The sequence below is a fragment of the Phalacrocorax carbo genome, chromosome 3 (genome assembly GCF_963921805.1).
Source record: "Phalacrocorax carbo chromosome 3, bPhaCar2.1, whole genome shotgun sequence".
Classification (NCBI taxonomy): Eukaryota; Metazoa; Chordata; class Aves; order Suliformes; family Phalacrocoracidae; genus Phalacrocorax; species Phalacrocorax carbo.
The window spans coordinates 701,653-720,862 of NC_087515.1; the positions used below are offsets into that span (position 1 = coordinate 701,653).

The following is a 19,210-nucleotide window of genomic DNA, read 5'->3' on the forward strand; positions in this document are numbered from 1 at the left end:
TTCATCGACTCTCAACCCTTACCTACAGTCCTTGTATAGAACGCGGAGAGATTGCAAACCCGCTACTTTAGTATACTAATACCTGTGAGTTTACAGCACAGCGTAACTAACACGACGTTAACAAAGGCTGTGACAACACACACGTTCCAAGGAGCAGTCAGGATGTGGTTGCACGATTCTACTTGCTGTTTATGAGATGTACTACTACTACTAAAAAAACCCCCCATTTTTCATAGTACGAAACCTTTGAAAAATTTGTTTCGAAGAGCTAATGACACAATCTCCTATTTCTCTTTTTTGTTACGTCGCTTCAAACTGATGAACTGACAGCGCAGATGTAGGCTGCGGAGACACCACACACACAGCTGTTAATTTTTAACAGCGTACCAGCACGTAAAAGCCCAGACAAAAACGCGGCCGGCCTAGCCTTCCCTTAGCTCCCACCGCCATCCTTCACCTTGGGCTTTTCGGTATAAACCTGTGATAGTTTGAGCGACTTCATTTAAGTTAATACAAGGCAGAATATGTCCCGACTACAGACTGTTGCTGCACTTGAGCTTAGTCCAGACAGCACGGACGGAGAGAAACCACGCCGCAGGAAGGCGCTCACCGGTGAGACCCGAGTTTTGCCCCGCGTTCCAATTAGCACACTGTCACGCACAACCCAGCTAACAGCAAAAGCGTGATTTCGCGCAGTAATTCAGGAGCATTGCGAGCTTATCAGAAGATTCGGGCTTATGAGAAAGTCACCAAGTGAGAACATATGTCCTATCAGTGATATTGCAAAAATCAGGTAATTCAAACAGAAGCGAGTTGTTTCCTTCCCTTCAAAGCGCTGTTCTATAAATGTAAACTCTGCTCGGCAGCTTACAGCCTAGTAAATGAATCACTTTAATTGAATGCTATGTACACAGTAACGGGAAAAAAACACAAGCAATAAGAAAAACATATGGTGATGGCAATAGAAATTGGTTTACTCATTCTGTACAGTGTTGTTTCTTTACTTCTTTCATAATTGACCTTTAGAACGATAAATGTGTAAAATAATTTTGGTTTATTATGGCTCCGAACCTTTCAGCAATTACACAAAATGAAAATTTAAAAGGAAGTATTCATTCTGGAAGCATTTCCATTGTTTACATAATTGCACAGCTATAATTTAGTGTTCACGTTGTTAAAGAAAAGTGAAAAAAAAAAGGACCATTATGGACTATTTCAATTCAAAATGATGCTCTGTAGTGTTAAAAATGGGGAGGAGGGGAGAGAAGGGGGCAATCACATGCGTGTCCTTCTCAAATGCATTAACCCTATAAATGGCATAATATTTCAGTATAGGTTAATCTAGTAATCCAAATAATAAGGTCATAAACATCCACTGAGTAAGTAAAAAAAATTTATGCAAGTTCACTGAAAGGTCAATTGCAAAAATATTCTACACCTAATTTTTGTTCAAGCTTTAGCAGATTACAGGTGTAACCAAATAGCCTGCCATCTGCCTTCATCACGTTTCCAATTGTCCCTCAACAGGAACAACATGGATTTTTCACTTAAAGTTCACTCTGTTCTTCCCTGAGAGACTCCTCATTAGGGGCTGAAATTTACAGCACGGGAAGGGTTATTAATTTACACAAGACTTAAGTGGTAAATCCTTCATTTTCCTTTTTTATTTTCAAGGAACAAATGCTTCCATTTATTTATTCCAAGTTTCCCTAGCTACCATTACCTTTTTGGTAAGAGTTAACTTGTCGAAAGTTAAGTTAATAAAAATTACTGATGTATTTTGACACCCTCAGAAAGCACAGAATTAGCTTGTCAGAAAAATCCATTTCAATCCGTCATTTAAATCTAACCTCCAAAAACGCTACATTTCCTGAGGTATCTTGTGACGGGAGTGCAACAGGGAGAGATGCTGAAAACCAGAGTAACGCCGCATTTGTAAAACATGGATAAGGTTATTCACAAGTGCTAGAGATGACAGGTTACTGCGTAAGTCACCTGCTGCTCATTGCTCCTTCCCCTCTACACTGCATTAGAAAGTTCTCTTTTTAAAGCCATTAGTAACAAAAAACCCCAGCCCAAAGCCCTCGTGCTGACACACAGGTGCTCAGCCGCCCTATTAACAGAGATCAGGCAAACACACAGGGTGAACCAGATTTTTAAAGTTTCTCCCCTTAGAGTATGTTCTGTATGTTCATAACCATTATTACAGGAGACCACTGGGATTAAGGATACACTTCAGACTGGCAGAAATATTTTAAGTTCATGCACACTGACAGGGAAATATCTGAAAACCCGTTTGCTTGCGGTCAGAGGCGTGGTACCCAGAGCTGGTCCGTGGCGCTGCTTGGGATGTTGAGACGGCTCTGTGCCGCCATGAGGATTTCTCCAAATGCCGGTGGCAGCACTGCTTCGAGGTCTCCAACTGTAGGAAACCAAGGTGGCGGCGCTGAAGCGCCGGCAGAGCCCCACGTTAGCCGCCGTGGGGGAAGGGAACGTGGGCGCACCTCAGAGGACAGGTAAAGGAGCTCCCCGCGGTGCAGGAAGGCCCGTCCTCCCCCTTAGGTGGCAATTAGCAGCACTTTACATTTTCACCTGCGCGTTTATCAGTTTTCAAGATGGTCCCTTCTCCTCTGCATGCATTCCTCCATTTTGCACATTTTTATTACAACATCCCCCAAAATGGCAAATATGTTAAACCTCGATTTGCTTAAAATAGTCACTCTCAGAATTTATCATGTCCCCCTGCATAAAAGATAAAGATAACAGCTAGTCAAGGAGTTGAAGTAAAACATGCCTGAAGCAGAGAGGCACAACTGCACGCAGAGGGAAAAGGACGTTTCCTGAAGACACAGCCCAGTCGAAATAAGCAGAGGGAAAGGGGGAAGCCAGGGAGAGAGCTGAGGATGACGGATGATGAAACAGCATTGCACTGCAGGGGCATCTTAACAAAGAAACATACTTTGGGAGATCCCAGAGCTACGACGACGACTGGAGAGGTAGAAGAAAAGGTGTAAGCTAAATGGAAGAAGGGAGATGTTGCCGCTGCTTCAGAAACCTGATTTCTATTCTGCCCAGGGTTCAGGAAATCCTCGGGAAAGAGCTGACGAGCAGTGGGCGCTCCAGCAAGATACTGCTGGGAATACAGAACTGACAGACAGAACACTGACTATGAAACAGACATTTGGGTGGGATGGAAGCAATTTAGAAAGAGCGAAAGTATTAAAAAAAAAAACCACAACTAACCCAAAACCAAACCACCACCAAAAAAACCCTACCAACATAGTTCCAGAATGCACAGCTCCTACAATCAGGATTACCTTGTTTTCCCTTTCTTCCAGTCAATCCTAGCAGCTATTTTTCTCCAGCACTTCCAGTTTATCCTACTCTGAGTGAGCAGAGGGGTATGGGGGTATGGAGGATTTCTTGCGAGACCTTGCCATTTGTATTTTTGTCTCTACTGGAAGCGTGCTGTCTGTTAACACTATTTCACAGCACTCATAAAGCACATAATGGGGGCGCACAGGCAAATTTTCTACACAAAATGAGATAGGGGGGAGATTAAAAGAGGGAGAAAATCACAGTAGCCATTGGAAGAAAGTCACAAGAAACTAAAATATGGGAATCTCAGCCTTAATAGACTATATTATGATTATTTTCTTTTAAATGGCAGCCTGGAAAGGCATCTAAAATGCATTATGGTTTCTGAAGCACTGTACGACTAAGGGCTGTACAACTAAGGGTCCTCATGTGCAGCATTATCAGGCAGAAATCTGGGCAAGTAGTACTTACTCCCCAGTGCACAAAAGCAAAGCTGCTCATCCATTGTACCTTTGGAAGACAATGCTCTGCCCAGCTAATACATGTCCCAGCCGACGGCACTAATGGCCGAGCAGTCTAGAAGTTGTACACAGCCCCTCACTGGCGAATAAGAACTTAACAGAAAGATATAAAAGCTCACAAGTACTTTTTTTTTTTTTTTAAACTTCAGATCAATGTTAGTACAAATAGGTAATTAATACAGCTTCTCTGGTAGTAACTCTACTAACAAATGCTTCATATTATAAATTAGCCATCTCTCCTGCAAAGAGCTATAGTCGTCGTTTCTACATAAGCTTTCTACTTAACTGGTGTGGCTTCCTTTCCGTAATTAGCAACAGTGTATTTTAAGCAAATTAAGAGGCTTACAGACAAACATAACGTACATTAGTAGCGTATTTCATCTAAGTCATCCTTTTACTACTGAAAGGAATCGAGCTAAAACCATAGCTGTTAACTTCTCTGCTCACAGCTGGGCTGCGTTCTGCAGGCCATCCCGTCTGCATGTGCTGAAATTTAATCACCAAAGACATCTGTCAACTCATTTGGGTTTGGGCTTTTTTTTTTTCCTTCCACATCTGAAGTTTCTTCTGCCCTTAACATCACTAAAGTAAAAAAAGGGCCATCAGCACAGTCTCTTTCCTTCTCTGAGAGTTGTTCTTTCCACAGAGAACTTCTGAAGTCTGTTAATTACGTTCCTTAATACCTTCTTATACATACAAGCACTCTATTCCGAAGATACTCTGGCAAGCCAGTATAACTGTACAGAAAGGTCTGAACCTTGAAAATCCTAAAGAGCTGCCTCCTCTTTTACAGCATGATTACAAGGCAAGAACCTAACTTGCACCACATTCTCTCCTCAAACTAAGAGTGCAAACTCAGGCAGAAATTAAGACAGTGTCACAAAAGTCCACAGAATTTTTAGGAGAAAAACACCAGCAATCCAAAAGGGTTATTTAAGTACCAGAAGTACCAGAATTGATGAATCAGAATTCTCTCAATAGCTGCTTTTCTAAGAAGGGGGCTGAATAGTGTTAATAGTATTTTGGAATTCTATTTTGGTAGTTTTGTTCTTTAGCAAAAACAAGCAAGCAAGGAGATACTTGTGTACGTTTGCAAGTTCATGAAGCAAATTATTGCTACTGGTTGCTTGCTGTAGCAGTAGTAATAACAAAAGACATCTCCTTTCCCAGTTCAGGTATTCGTAAAATTTGTGCACCGCTGTATTAGACTTTGGTTTAAAAAGCTGCCTTTATTGTCCAAATCAAAAGACATGTACAGTTGCAATCACTGGGCCGGGGGGGGTTCAACCCTCAGTCTCACCTAGCAGCATAAGGCAGCTGTGCCTACCCAAACTGCCACAGGCTATCCCGTGCCATCTCCTAAAAATCACACCCCAAGAACATCTCCTGATTCCCCGTAATCTAGGTGAGGAATTGGAGCAACTGGAGGACAGCTGCCTTCCCTAGCCCACGGTGTGGTAGTGAAGGTCGGAATTCACTTTCCTTCACACTGGAGGTTTGGGAGGGAGGTGGTGAGCCTCATGAACCTCATTCATAAAAAACTGTAGGAAAAAATCCGGGCTCGCTGCAGCACCAGGAAAATGCCCACTGACTTGAGGGGCACAGGAGGAGAATCACCATCCCGCAGACGGTCCCTTGCCCCCTGACCTCAGGCCCCCTCGCAAGCTGCAAGTAATTACAACACCAGACTGCGACTTACGGCCGTTTATGTGATGACTTCTCCCACCTGGAAAGGTGATGCAATCGTTGCAGAGAATTGTTCACTTCTTCAGAGATGTTTGTTGTCAGACACTTCCACACGGACAAATTAGATGCAGCTCATTACCTTGCTACCTCCTTTCTCAGCGGCTAAGCTAATTGCTGCACCTTGAACTCAGAATGCCACGGGAGCCTTCTATAAAATATAACCCTACATTGCTCTTTTACACACCCCATGAGACAAGCCTGCAAAGGCAGGTGGCACTTGCCAGGAATAATGTTGTATTCATTTCTAACCATATTCAAAAACGTTTTATTTTGGTTTTCTATCAACACCAAAATCTACACAACACAGCAGAAATTTTGTACAATGAATCCTTAAGGGACCAGAAGAAAAAGAAATATGTTTCAAAAAGAAACATTTCTGATGCTAACTAAAATATTGATAATCACATTCAGGACAAAGAGGTTTCTGACTATAATTTTTTTAAATTATGGAGCCACTTAAAAAGCTCTTCTAAAGCAGCCGAAGTGATTTCCTGGAGTTGGTCTACCTTTCTGTTGCTTTCCCCCATAAATTTTAAAGTTGTGCTAGTCATACATACAGAAGGAAAATTCCCCCATGAGAAACACCCCCCCATCTTTCTCCTGTTCATGTTCTTTAAGAGTGGGAAATTTATGTGTGTGCTTAGCAAACAGAAACAACCTGTGCTAAAAAAATCTGTACCGAGTTTATTTTGGTACGCAATGATTTGAATCCTAGAAGCCACACTCTGGCAGGGGGGGATTCTGCATTGTTACAAAGGACTAGGATCCCCGTTCCAGCGATCCTTGTGCCCCACGGTATCACACCTGCTCTTAGAAGGAGTTTATCAGCTAACAGCACATACCAAAAATCACTGAAGTACATGAACGACTAAATCAGTACTGGCACTGTGCTGCATTCACTGTACATCATCCTGTTTCTCAGAGGAAGCTGTGAGACCCTCTGAGAGCAAAGTCCTTCACCACACACGCTTTATGTTTTGCCACCGCTTGCACGTATCGGAGGAGGTATTTCTGCCTCATACAATGCCTCCCTGCATTTGTAGTTACCCTCGGCACGCAAGTTGCCTGACTAGTCTCAACACCCGTCAAGCACCGTGACACTCATCATACTGGAAATAGGTGTAAGGATCGTGCTTCATATCACTTCCGTGAAAATCCCAGTCCCAAAGCACCACGAGTTAACACCTCAGCAGGTTTCATAGCGAAGGAAAGCAACACTGGAAGGACAGTAACAAAAAAACCTTGTGGTCAAGTGTGCCACCAAGAGGCAACAACCGCAAAACCGAGCACAGCAAGGAAGAACAAAAGAGCACATCAATCCGCGTGCAGAGTATCTGGAAGCCCCGGAACGATGTGCAGTGTGGGCTCTGCCTTCACTACGCAGTCTCCGCTTCGTCATCGTTAACTTCTGGACTGCAACTCCGCACACAGACTGAAATCCCGTGTACAATGGAGCAAGAGGCTTAAAATCTGCAGAGCTGTTATCAACAGCGAAATGCAATAAATAGGGTGAGAAACAGTTCAACAACAACCAACCCCACATTTTAAAAATCTCCCAGTTTCTGTGTAGGACTTGGTTGTCCAGGAAATGGTCAGATTTCAAAAAGTAATGCACCCTTTAGCTTAGAAAACAGGCACTGCCGACAGCTGAACACCTCTGAAAAACTGGGCATTTCACGGAAATGGGTAGATGAAAACAACTTAGTCTTAAAATTACAGACATTTTCCATCCCTATGGCCCTGTTCTGGCAGTGGCAGCTGTATTGATTCAAGGCTGTTTGTTTTTTCAAATGTTTTTTTTTTTTTGAAGTCTGGTCTACATCAGGCTTTAAAGTTTCTTGAGTAGTGTGTTTTACGTGAGCAGATTTAATGCTGTGTGGTTTTTAAAACTGAGGGGGTCTGATCACAGTGGGTGTTATCACACAGACTTTTTTTGTAGGGGAATTAAATTACTCTGTACCTCATGAAGCAGTGTTAAACTGTCTGAAGTCTGGATAGCATGAGGAAATGCCATCTTTCTTTTCCAGAAGAAAACTCTTTCCTTTCTATTCTCCCCGCCCACCCACCATTGTCTGTTTAAAAGAAAGGTTTTTCCAAATGCTTTCCAGGAGGGGAACTGAGATTCAGAGGACATGGGTCCAGTAACAATCCATCATTTCTCTCTTTTATCTCAGAAATAACCAAACCTGTGCAAGACTCTTCTTGCCAGTTTACTAAAGGCACCAGAAATAATTCTTAGAAGCAACAGGAGTGACCGCTACAGGATTTACCAAGGGGTCTGTGTGCCCTCTGCTGGCATCTGCAGAACTGCTCTTGCCACTGCTTTCATGGGACTATTTCTTTTAAGGAAGAAAAGTCACTCCTACAGCTATAAAAACATGGAAAAGTTTTTAGATATCCTTTATTTTGTTTAGAGAGTATTTCTTATAGTTTTTATAAGTTTTCAGCTGTTTCTGTGGCCCAATAATCTTCTTACATCTCAACAGATTAAGTCTTCTCCTCATCTCCCACTGAGTGCTTTATTAATCAGTCCAACCCAGGACACAAGAGCCTAGAAACAACATTTACCCACAGAAACAGAATGTTTTGGCAGCACCTCTTGGTTGCAGTGGTCAGATAACCTCCTGTCCCAGTTTTCCCTTCAGTCCCCTTTGCACCAGTTGAGAAGAGCTGGTGTGACACTTCTAAACATCCCCAAAGGACTAAGTCTTGAAGGGGAAAAGTCTAGAGAGCACAAGTCATTCTAATTTCTGAGGATGTCCTTGTAAGCAACGGATCAGGGCATTCAAAAGGGTGTGCTGAGAGCAGGCATAAATTACCATGCAGCTCTTCGCAGCCCCTCCTTCGCCCAAGACGGTGTCTAGCGTTTTGCCTTATGACAGAAGGTAAACACATCTGTAACGTGAGCTGGGGGTAACCGCTGCCTCCCTGAAGTTGTAAATTACGTGAACAACAGACCAACTCCAGCACCTGCTCTGGATGCACCGACTTCACAGCATCACGGCTCGTACAAGAACGTGGTACGGCTGCTGGACACACGAGGCTCCCGCTTGGGCAGGACCAAAGATAAACTTACTGACCAAACACCCAGTGTAGCTCAAGGCTTAATACCAGCTGAGTATCTGAACATTTTTAACGTGACCAGCTTGACCCACGAAGCATGCAATGCAGATGGACAGAATCTCACCACAGATTGTTCCTCAAATGTCAGGAAACCGAGGAAGAAACATCAACAAGCACCTGTGATGCGGTCGTGACAGTAAGTCACAAGTAAGTAGTAGTTGTTTAAAAATTTGTAACTGGGAGAGCAATGAGAAAGTTAGGAGTGAGTAACCTAAAGAGAGGTGCAGACTAGGCTACATGGGATAATTTAACGCAACACTTGCTGCAAAGCCTTGCTTCCTCTCTGCTTCGGGTGTTGAAATACGAAGATACAAACATTTCCATCAGGACACCATAATAGATTTTTTTTTTGATCAAGTAAAGCTTGTACCTGGTCTTCATTTGTTAAGCCGAGGTGCATCACAAAATAAAAATGAACCAGGAAATCAGAGTTTGGCAGAACATCTTGACGCCTCGTCATCATAGCACAGATCAGCCTGTATGCCTGAAGTTTGCCTTCCTTGTACTCATTTGGCAGGGTGGTTGCCTGAAAAGAGCACAAACCTTGTATTGTTACTTTTTTTCCTAGTAGCCAGCTAATGCAAAACTGTATCTTCAGCAGATTTTCCATAAAACAAATCTGTTTTGTGTATTTATTAAAATAGAGTCGAGTCCAAATAGCCTTCGGAGGGTATTCATCATTTTATCCAGTGATTGTCAAAATTAAAACTCAACTAAACGTACACAAATTAAGTACTGACAAAGATGACAATACTAACGTGACAATTTTAGAAATAACGTACCTTGAACAACCACGATGCAAATATTCTGAGAGGAGGAATTAAGACAGGAGGAGAGGGAGTAGACTGATTGTCCACACTTATAGCAAGGTTGTCCCGTATCTAATGTTTTTAAGAGAAGAGAGTCAATAAAACCAGTAGCATACTTTACTAATGTTCTTTAGTTCATATTATTACCTTTTCATTTTATTTTATTTACTTTAAATGCACTACACCCTGTGCTATGCACGGTTCCTACTTAAGCCAAAACTAGCAGGAAAGCTTGTTCTATAGCGCCTCCCCACAGCCTAAGCAAGCGTTACCATTTTAGGTCATACTGTGGCTTTTACACCAAATACCAATATTTGTGGTATTCTATTCTAGCCTTCTATTTTCTTTGCTACTGTTTCCTCACCCCATTTAAATTAACTCATCTAAATTCTCTTGTCGTTGACCAGGAACGTTCTCTACTGGGGATACCTACTGGAAATCAAACCAGATTATCCGTCTTTAGGACGGAATCCTCCAACCCTTATGCTTATGTTCCAGATGCTAATACTAAATACCATTTAATACTAATTTTTAGAAGAAAACAAAAGTCATTATAATTAGATGTAAGCATTATATACAATACCTTTGCAAGTTTATACCACAACTCATAAAGATACCCAAAAACTTTTGCATGGATTTTCGGTGACTGTATATTGTTCACATCTCCAAGAATTCCCAAGATCCTCCTCCATAACACAGCAGCAGAATCAGGATGCCAACCGAGGAGGCTTCCACCAGCAATTATACTGCAGTCATCAGCAAGGAATTCACTACTGTCTGTAAATTTTAAAAAGTTCCATTTCCATTAATCAGAAATGCAGCACACAGCATAAATTTGGTCAATAAATTAGGTTCATTGCTCCTTCTAACTGCTGTCCATCTCAAAAGTATTCTCTCCCACCAAATCATCTCTCTCTTTCATTGCTCAAGCTAGCGCATGATTCAAAGGAAAAAAAAAGGCAGAAGATGTAGGCTAAAGGGTTTCCACGCAGAGATGACACAGCTACAGGTAGTTTGATATCGGACTGCCCCCACGCTCATGGGTTGGGTTTTTTTAGCAGGGAGGCAAATGCAGTTAAATGGAACATACGTGTACTCTGAAAGATTTATTCAGTCAATAGCTGGCTTTTACACGTAGTGTTTCCATTGCTAAGAGTCCTTTGTTTTTTAAGATCCCACAGTATAAAATGACCTGGAAATGGAACTGAACAGAGGAACTAAAAAGTACGCGTTACTAGTGATGAAGAACATGCCCAGGCACTGTCACTTTATACAGAAGCAGTTCCTGAGACAGCAGTGTGCAAACTGAGAAGGAAAGCTGGGTTTTGTGAAGACTGCCGAGATAATGGAATTAATACACTTAAAGAGTAAAAGAAAAATTCCATACTGAAGCGCAAATTTTTAATGACAAGAGCTGTTACGTTATCTTCTGTCAGACCAGGGGAAGGCATGTAGCAGCCCGCCGGCAGGCAGAGTCAGAGCCCTGGTCCCGCGTGGCACCCTGCAGCGCTCAGCCGCCAGCGCTTCACGGGAAGTTGCAGGAAACCACCACGCAGGCAGAGGGAAATCACTTCTGTCCTCCCAGAACCCAAAGAAGGTTAGCGAAATAAAAGCCAATTTATATGGTTTTATGTTTGCTTGAATTTATTTTTTAAAGAGCTTTTGGGATTTTTTTTTGCTTTTTGCTTTTTTTGTTTTGTTTCTTGTAGCATTATGAGCTCCCAAAGTGTTAGAACAGACGTTACTTAAACACATCAAATGATCTTCAACAGACCTATCGCCAGGGACAATTGCATCTGTGCTGTTCAGTGGTGGCATCACAGTATCTCTGTGCCTTACAGAGGTTTCTACAGCAAGACAGTCTTGCGGCCTGGGTGAGAACCAGAAATGCAGTAGGTGCACACCGGCTCTGTTGGGCAATCATACATTTGTTACCCCATTTTTCTTTGTAGTCTACCTTACCTTTCAGGTTATTTTATATTGCTCATTCTCTTTGTATGCACAAAGGAGCAACGCCCTGTATCACAGACATAAGGAAAGCAATGAACTTGTCATACACAATCCTCCTCACCGTGTACTGTATTACACGCTACCTTTTGTACAGTGGCAGTCTCACGTGTCGAACTAGATGTGCTGGTTCATTGGAGATATTTCATAGAAAAAGTGATTATGAAGAAATATCCTTGAAACTACACATCTGTTAGCAAACCCAGCCTATAAGACAGTTTCATGTTACTGCATTGAGTGAGCGAGCTAATGTCTCTGACTCGCATTATTAGCTGGGAAGGTACCTTTACAAATTGCAAAGAAAATATTTCAATAAATAATCACAGCGGTGTTATATGTTAAAGACACTATAGATAAAATGAAACGGTAAAGGACTTTTACTTCCAAATTAACTCCCTGAGAATGCCCCTTACCACATCCTACTGGAGTGTAGGCATTGTGTACTTTGAAGTATAAATAAGGAGGGTAACAGGGTTAAGATGAGAGGAGTTATTGTGAATTAACAAGATATTTCCTATCAGTTAAAATTTATAGTAAGGAATTTCTTTAGACCATTCTGCTATGGAATAAACCCTATTCTCTTAAAATCTAACTTAATTTATTTTTCTTGAACACTGGGTCAGGCTAAGAGAGCACAAGTGATCAGCTATCACATCTCAGTTGATCAGTAGTAATTTGACACAGCAAGCAACCCAATTGTTTTCAACTGTGCGATCATTTTCTGGATCACAATTTATCGGCACCTATGTCAGCTTCAATCTGATTATCCAAATTCTTTGAACTCTGGGTGTTCAAACCTCATTTCTGAATGAGCACTATGAACAAAACTTGGTGATATATGCCAAATGAAACATACTTTTTATAAGCAAACCGAACTGTGTAAAGTCCTTTTTGAGATAAAAAGTCTAAAAGAGTAAATACATTTTCTGGGCCACAGTACCTGTTAAATTTGCAGTATCTGAAGGACTAAGCTGAAGCCAGCGAGGTGCATCAGGATCCACACAGCCATCTGCTGACGCATTAACTTCATGGTCGTCTTCAGCGGCTTGCCAGGGCATGAGTGCGATCTCCACTTCATTATTATAGCCAATGGATGTGTCACTGCTAACGCTTTCACCTAAAGCAAGGAGGGGATTAATGAAGATCACACACCCTGCTTTTAAAGGCTACATTAGCAAAGCATGATGAGAAAAGCATCTAATATATCTGCAACAAGACAAAATTACGACACTGATTCCAACTACAACACTTAAGAAAAACAATGTATTTCTTGGAACTCACTTTTTTCTCTCTCTCTGTAATTTCCTTGTGATTGCTCCAGGTCTGCTTTCAAATCTAATTCAGCTGTACTACTGCTTCTTTGTACTAGTACCTTCAGAGGGAAAAAAAAAATATTAATCTCAGCTTATTACAGTTTTGAGAACGACATTATATTTTAGCAAATTCAAGATACATGCACAGTTATTAGAAATTAATTACAACTCAGTCAAGATATTTTCATGACTATTTAGACTACCCAAATATCTTTAAATGTCTTAAGGAAACCATCATGCTTTCAGTCCCAGTTGTTATCCGCCTGTTCTTGAACTCAGTTTTCATACCAACAAGCAGGACTTTTTTTTCCACAAATATGAAATAATTCCATACTTTTAAAAGTATCAAAAAAAATTTTTCAGGAAGAAAGTAGTAGTCACCTCTTACGTCAGGGCATTCCTCTGTTGCTAAACAACCCACACAAAGACACCTGATGCTTCATTTACCACCTCTTCCTTCGCCAAATGGTTTTACAGCCTACTTGCTGAAAAACTTGCAGACAATTTTCTGCTTCTAAATGGCTCTGCTCTCTCCCTAAGCATAATTGTTTTTCTTGATATCTGGCAGATCACCTTCAAATTCACGTTTCTTGCAACTCCATGTCACCTATAACAGCAAAACTTCATTTCTGCCAGAAAAATAAAGCATCATGTTTTCCATTGCAAACACGCCACAAAAAGCCCCAACTCCTTACCCCCTAGCTGCATACTAGCTTTAGCTGCTGAAGGAATCCCTACTTTAAAATGCCTCAATTCAGTTAACATTTCTGAAATTCCATTTTGCTTCTTGCCGTTATTAGTATTACTATTTTAAAATAAATTTCCTGAAGAAATTTCTGCTCCACTGACCAAACATTAATCCGTTTCTTCTTTCTGCATATATCAGAGCAAGCAAATTATCGCCACCAAAGAGACAACTGGCTTGTAGAAATTATTATTATATTATCTAACATTGGAGCTCTCTTTTTTTTTTTTTTTAAAAAATGGAGAGAATCAACCATCCTTCCCATGAAACACACGCTTGCGCTGCCTGACAAACCGCAGAGTGGTCTTTCTTCCCTGGCAAATCTGGCGCTCAGGGGGGACAATACTTCAGTGGGTCGTGATACGGAGTCAAACTGGTTCACATGGTACATTAGCAAGTTACGCAGTGAATACACGGTCAGACCCCAGCTTCCACTTGCAAAAAGGGCGAAAGTGCAATACTGGTAACAGCCCGGCAGCATATGCTCGTGAATATTTTAACACACACACCACTAAAATAGGACGGGAAGACAGGTTAATTTTTAATTCCCCCTACTACTGAGCTGCTCTCCCTCTCCTCTGCCACACAATGCGGACTAGGTTTTCCTTCCTTTTTGAGAGACTTTGTTATTCCTGAAGCGATTGGAGAAAGCACTCTGCAGCAATGTCTTGCCTCTCCTTTCTAGAGCTAAGTGTTAACGGTACTTTAGACCTAGACATACGGGAGAGCCAAGGTCCAAAGAGGAGATGCAGCTTGAAGTCCTCCATGCTGTATTGCATTATACTTCCACAAAGATGATCAGCCTCAGCCATTTATTATTTCTGTCATTCATTCAAAAGTTGCATTAAAAATTTATGAAGCTTGCCCATCTTAACGTTAACTTACACCAACATCTGCAGTGCATAGCTGGGGATACAAACTGTGCTGCAGGAAAGCATTTTCCCCAGCACTTCAAGCCATCCAACATTTATTCCAGTGTTCTGGAGCTCTAATAGCCATGAATTATTTATATTTTAAAATTATGAACTTCTTGTTTACATTCAATGTAAAAAATAGCACAAAAGTCTTGCATAAGACTAGAATATAACCAATTACATAGAACTGCACAAGGAGCTGACAAGATCAGGAGACACAGACAGTCATACCGACGTGCATAATGAACAGCCACAGCTCAATGCCAGATCCCACGCTAGAAATGCAATTAATGATTTTTCACACTTTCAGTTGCTGGAGTTTCTAAATACTAGAAGGCATCTGATTAGAAATAAAACATTGCTAGGATCTAATCACTTTCTATGTTGCCTTACTTGCTCAGCTTCAAGTTCCTTCTTTGTATTTCCCTTATTTTCCTGAACTGATTTGGAGTCTGAAGAAGTTAAATTGTGAGAACTCCCAGCCTTTTTACCTAGAAATTTTAGAAAGTAAACAAGAAGTAGACATTTGTGGGACCAAAGTACACAGCAAATTGTATGAAAACTTCAGTTACATTTACACATACACTTTTGATATTTATAGCTAAGAAATACAAGATTAAAATGGAATACATTATGTTTTGAAAAATCTTTCGTAAGCATAACATACATACACAACAGCAACAAAAGTAGAACTGTTAGCTTCAATACACAAAATTTAAATGCCAGCCAGATTATGAAAATAGTTTAAGAGTTACACACAAAATGCATACATTCAAAGGTTTTATTTTTAACTGCCCTGCTTTATAAAAGGTCACGTCCTGCATTTTTGGTCTGTAACTTCTTAAAACCAGTTCTTTCAACAAGATACCAACAATATATTACTAAGAAAACAAGATAAAACCCATTTTAGAACAGAGCTGGAAACCACAGTAGCATTTATGAGGCTGAACAAGGCTCAACACTTTTTCTTCAGAAGTACAGTATCGCTATATTTTATCAAAAATACCTTGAAAAAAATCAGATGGAAACTGATCTGCAATATCTGAAGTGCTGCTACTTCGAGTTAGCTGCTGCTCTTGGTCTACAAATAGGCCCATAGCTTCTGTTCCTGTTGAGTTTTCCAGCTGTTGAGATTCTTCAAGTTCTGTTGATTTAATTAAAACACAAAATGTATTCGCACGACCTCAGAATTAAGGAAGCTATATGAAAAACTGACCCATTCAAGTTATTTAAAACTCCCAAGTTACAAAGCTATAATGTAACTCCTAGTTACAGAAGTTATAATTTAAGTTTTATAAAATGTCCTTAGAAAAACTGTAAAGTTTAGAGAGATGTACGAGCAGTGTAAGTGGTAAACAGTCCAGGAACAGGACAGAAATTACTCTGGGGCTTCAGAGCGTACAAGGAAGGGTGACAGGACGATGCCACATGAACAGAACTATGTCTTTCAGTGCTACACACCAAGACTAGACCTTGTTTGTTCTGAAAACAGGAAGAATAGAGGAGAGGCAGCAAAACTACTATAAATGCAGAGCGCAGAAAAGATGACTGTGCTTACTGACTTTTCCTCCATAAAGAGGGGAAGTGGAGAATAAAAATGGCAACAATTCAGAGTAAAAGAAGATCTGAGCTACACATGATTTGGGCTTAGTTTGTGAAGACAAACTGAATCATGAAACCTTTTTGCTGTAGCTGCAAATGAGAAATAAAAAGAGAGGAGAGAGAGAGAGGCATGAAAACTCAAGTGAGAAAGTAAATTGACATACTGGGGAAGGAGCAACAGGAGCTCTTGAGATGAGCTAGGAACACAATGCTTTTAGAAATGCACTTCTCTTAGCCTTAGGGGGAAAAAAAGACACTAACACTCAGGATCAAGTACGCTCACATTCAGCAGTGGTGCTTTTAGTTATGGCCATGGCACTGGTTAATGTCACCTACCATCCTCAAGGCAGTTGCTAACTCTTTCCCCGGAAAGCAGCCAAAGAGGCGGCCCACACACCCACCCAAGCTGACCCGACAGAAACACCAGGCTGTGCAGGGTGTGCCATCTGCACAGCCAGCGCTGTTTCCCTTTTTTAAAAAGCTGTGAAAAATGCTGCTGTAGCAACCCTTACGAGAACCCTATAATTTATTTTTTCAATAAAGAACACGGGCTGAATTATTAAGTCTTCTTGATTTCTTTCAGCATATTGTTATATAATATGCACGTTAAAGAAAAAGTGACCTTTCCACCACCTTTCTGTTCTCCTCCTCCTTTCCGCAGGCACTGACACTGAGGCCACACTTACTCAGAAGGGAGCAGGAACTCCAGCCCCTCGGGATGCGAGATTACCAACCAGCATACACAGGTTGCAGCAGCCGCCCACGGGAGGAGGACCGTGTGCTCAGTTCATTCTATATACACTGCCAAGTGAGTTTAAATAATACTTAAATGCTTAGTAAACATTGCCTGTATTTCAGAAATTTATCTCAATGCAAATACACATGCACAAAACCTAACTGCTCTGGTATTTACTGACCTGAAAGAATCACCGTTGACTTTAAATGTCTTACAGAAAACAATAAATAAAACAATAAATTAATAATTTAAAAAATTTGTCTTTCAGGTCAATGCCCGTATTCACTAGCTAAACAGTTTCAATGTCACAGCTGAAGATAACTATAGGCAGCATGAGATGCAAAGCCACTAAAGATATTTCATGGAACAGGCATCCCTAGAGAGCCATAACGCACCACATACAACAGTCTTCCTTCCTCGCTACAGCAGCTAACGGCTCCGGTCAGGGCTCCAGCATCAGAAATCCTTCCCAAGGAAGAGAAACGTGGGAGGTGACAGACAGTCATATTTTCAGAGACCTACTAGCTGAAAACAGAAATAAAGAAGCCTGCTGACACGGCAGGGCAACCTCACTGCCTCCACCAAGGCGTCCAGGCTAGGTGACAGGCTGAACGCCCCGCGACAAAGCGGCTTTGTATTCTCAGGCCGTTACAGCCAGTTTTCACATCTACGTCTGGGTACCAGCACAGGATTCAGATCCAAAGTTGTATGCTTAGGGTTTGTTCTAGCTTTATTCCTCACAACAGCAAGTTCCACAGGACGAGAATTGTACCGAAAGCCAGAAAAAAATTTACTACACTTTTGAGCAAAAATATGCCCACTTCAGTCTAATTAACCACTAAACTGCCCGAATCTGGATAGCTGCCTTTAGTTTTTGTGTTCCTAAACCTTAGTATATTTGGTCTGTACTGTATTACAACTTCAACAACTGCTTGGAAACCTTTAATAAATCAAGTAATTGAAAGTGTAAAGAAGAATAAAAACATTTCTTTATTAAGAAATTAAAATAAATTTTAGTAGGGAATAAAAACCTAATTGTAATTCACAATAACCTTTAATATTAAAATGGACAAAACCTGCATTGCTTGCAGGACTACAAACATTCTAACACAAATCAAACACTATCTGAGAACTAAGAGGCACAGACAAATCTTTCAGGTTTCCTTCTGGAATCAATAATTACTGGAATAATTCTTTAGAAGAAAAGGAAATACACATTTGTAAGCACCGATTTGTAACTGAGTGTAACACAGATCGAATGAGATTTTTCTTTTAAATCAAGTAGCTCGGCCAGCTGCATTCCTTTGCATATTTTGCTTGCACTAGCTCGTACATTCAAGCATTCAATTAAGTTGCTACAGCAGTTCCTTGAAAAAGATACTGCTCTCCTCCTTTTCCCCGAAAAGATTATTTGGCAATGAACCCAGTGACTGAAAACAAAGGCATTAGAAATAGCCACTTTCTGCCACCCTTTGTAACACTGAAAAAGGACAAGACACGCTCCCATTAAGTTTGCTCATCTCTTAACGGCTACCATTACTTAACAGCACGTTTGGCACAGATCTGAGGCACGGGAAAAAGAACCAGCGCAAAACATCTCATTCCACAGTACTAAAGAATAATCGACGGGACAGAAAGGGAGTAGGCAGACAGCAGTTTAAAAATATAAAGAACATTTATATAAAAGATGACTTTAAAGTACAGTACCTGACAGTCTGTGAGAGCAAGAAGTGTAAGAGATACCAGGTAAGAGAGAGCTCACAGTGTGAAGCAGAAGAGGTACACTTTTAGTAGCTGGCAAAGCCTCATAAAGATGAACACAGTTGCTGATAGACTGGCTTCGCTTAGCTTCCAGGAAAAAATAAAGCAACAGTTATGTCAGAAAAAATTATGAAATATTTGGGGTTTTGAATGTCATGATACAATGAAATATAAAGCTTTTGAAAAAAAAAAATAGTTTTACAACATTAAGCCCAGCAGTACTTCCTATAAGCTGTACGTTAACAGTGTGCAACTGTAGCTCACACATCAGAAGTGCAATAATCAGCGATTTCTGAATCACAGCAGTTCCACAATGTGGAATATTTCATTTTGTCAGCGTATGATTCCTATCTCTGGGCTAATTCGCCTTACCCTTTTGTCTTTCCACTTTAGTATCTGTAGCAGTACATGCAGCTTCTAAATAAAGAATGGAAAACTTACTGAAATTCCCCTGTACTAGCAATGCCACACCACTGCACCACTCCCCCAAAAACCCAAAACACCAGCTACCTCTTACATTCATTCCTCCTGTTGAAAACAATCCATTTTCATCTGAGAAATGGGATAGTGTACTTCTCAAAAATCGATCTAAAGATACAGCTGCCTCTGGTTTTG

At 40.9% G+C, this 19,210-nt stretch overlaps 1 protein-coding gene and 1 long non-coding RNA gene across 4 annotated transcripts in view; one reads left to right on the forward strand and one right to left on the reverse strand.

The window, feature by feature from the left end:
• Positions 1-19,210, reverse strand: part of RALGAPA2 (Ral GTPase activating protein catalytic subunit alpha 2) — a 132,841-nt gene that overhangs the window by 73,870 nt on the left and 39,761 nt on the right. For 2 of the 3 annotated variants that reach the window (XM_064445503.1, XM_064445504.1), the window contains exons 17-24: positions 18,542-18,682; positions 15,503-15,640; positions 14,890-14,987; positions 12,806-12,896; positions 12,465-12,641; positions 10,101-10,294; positions 9,491-9,589; positions 9,079-9,234 (exon numbers count right to left, since the gene is read on the reverse strand). In XM_064445503.1, coding sequence (XP_064301573.1) covers positions 9,079-9,234; positions 9,491-9,589; positions 10,101-10,294; positions 12,465-12,641; positions 12,806-12,896; positions 14,890-14,987; positions 15,503-15,640; positions 18,542-18,682 — 1,094 coding nt within the window. The remainder of the gene's footprint in view (positions 1-9,078; positions 9,235-9,490; positions 9,590-10,100; positions 10,295-12,464; positions 12,642-12,805; positions 12,897-14,889; positions 14,988-15,502; positions 15,641-18,541; positions 18,683-19,210) is intronic. The other variant, XM_064445502.1, reaches the window with a different exon arrangement.
• LOC135312406 (uncharacterized) lies at positions 310-17,770 on the forward strand. Its single transcript, XR_010371914.1, has 3 exons — positions 310-612; positions 16,760-16,906; positions 17,103-17,770. It is a non-coding gene; the product is annotated as an uncharacterized LOC135312406 (long non-coding RNA).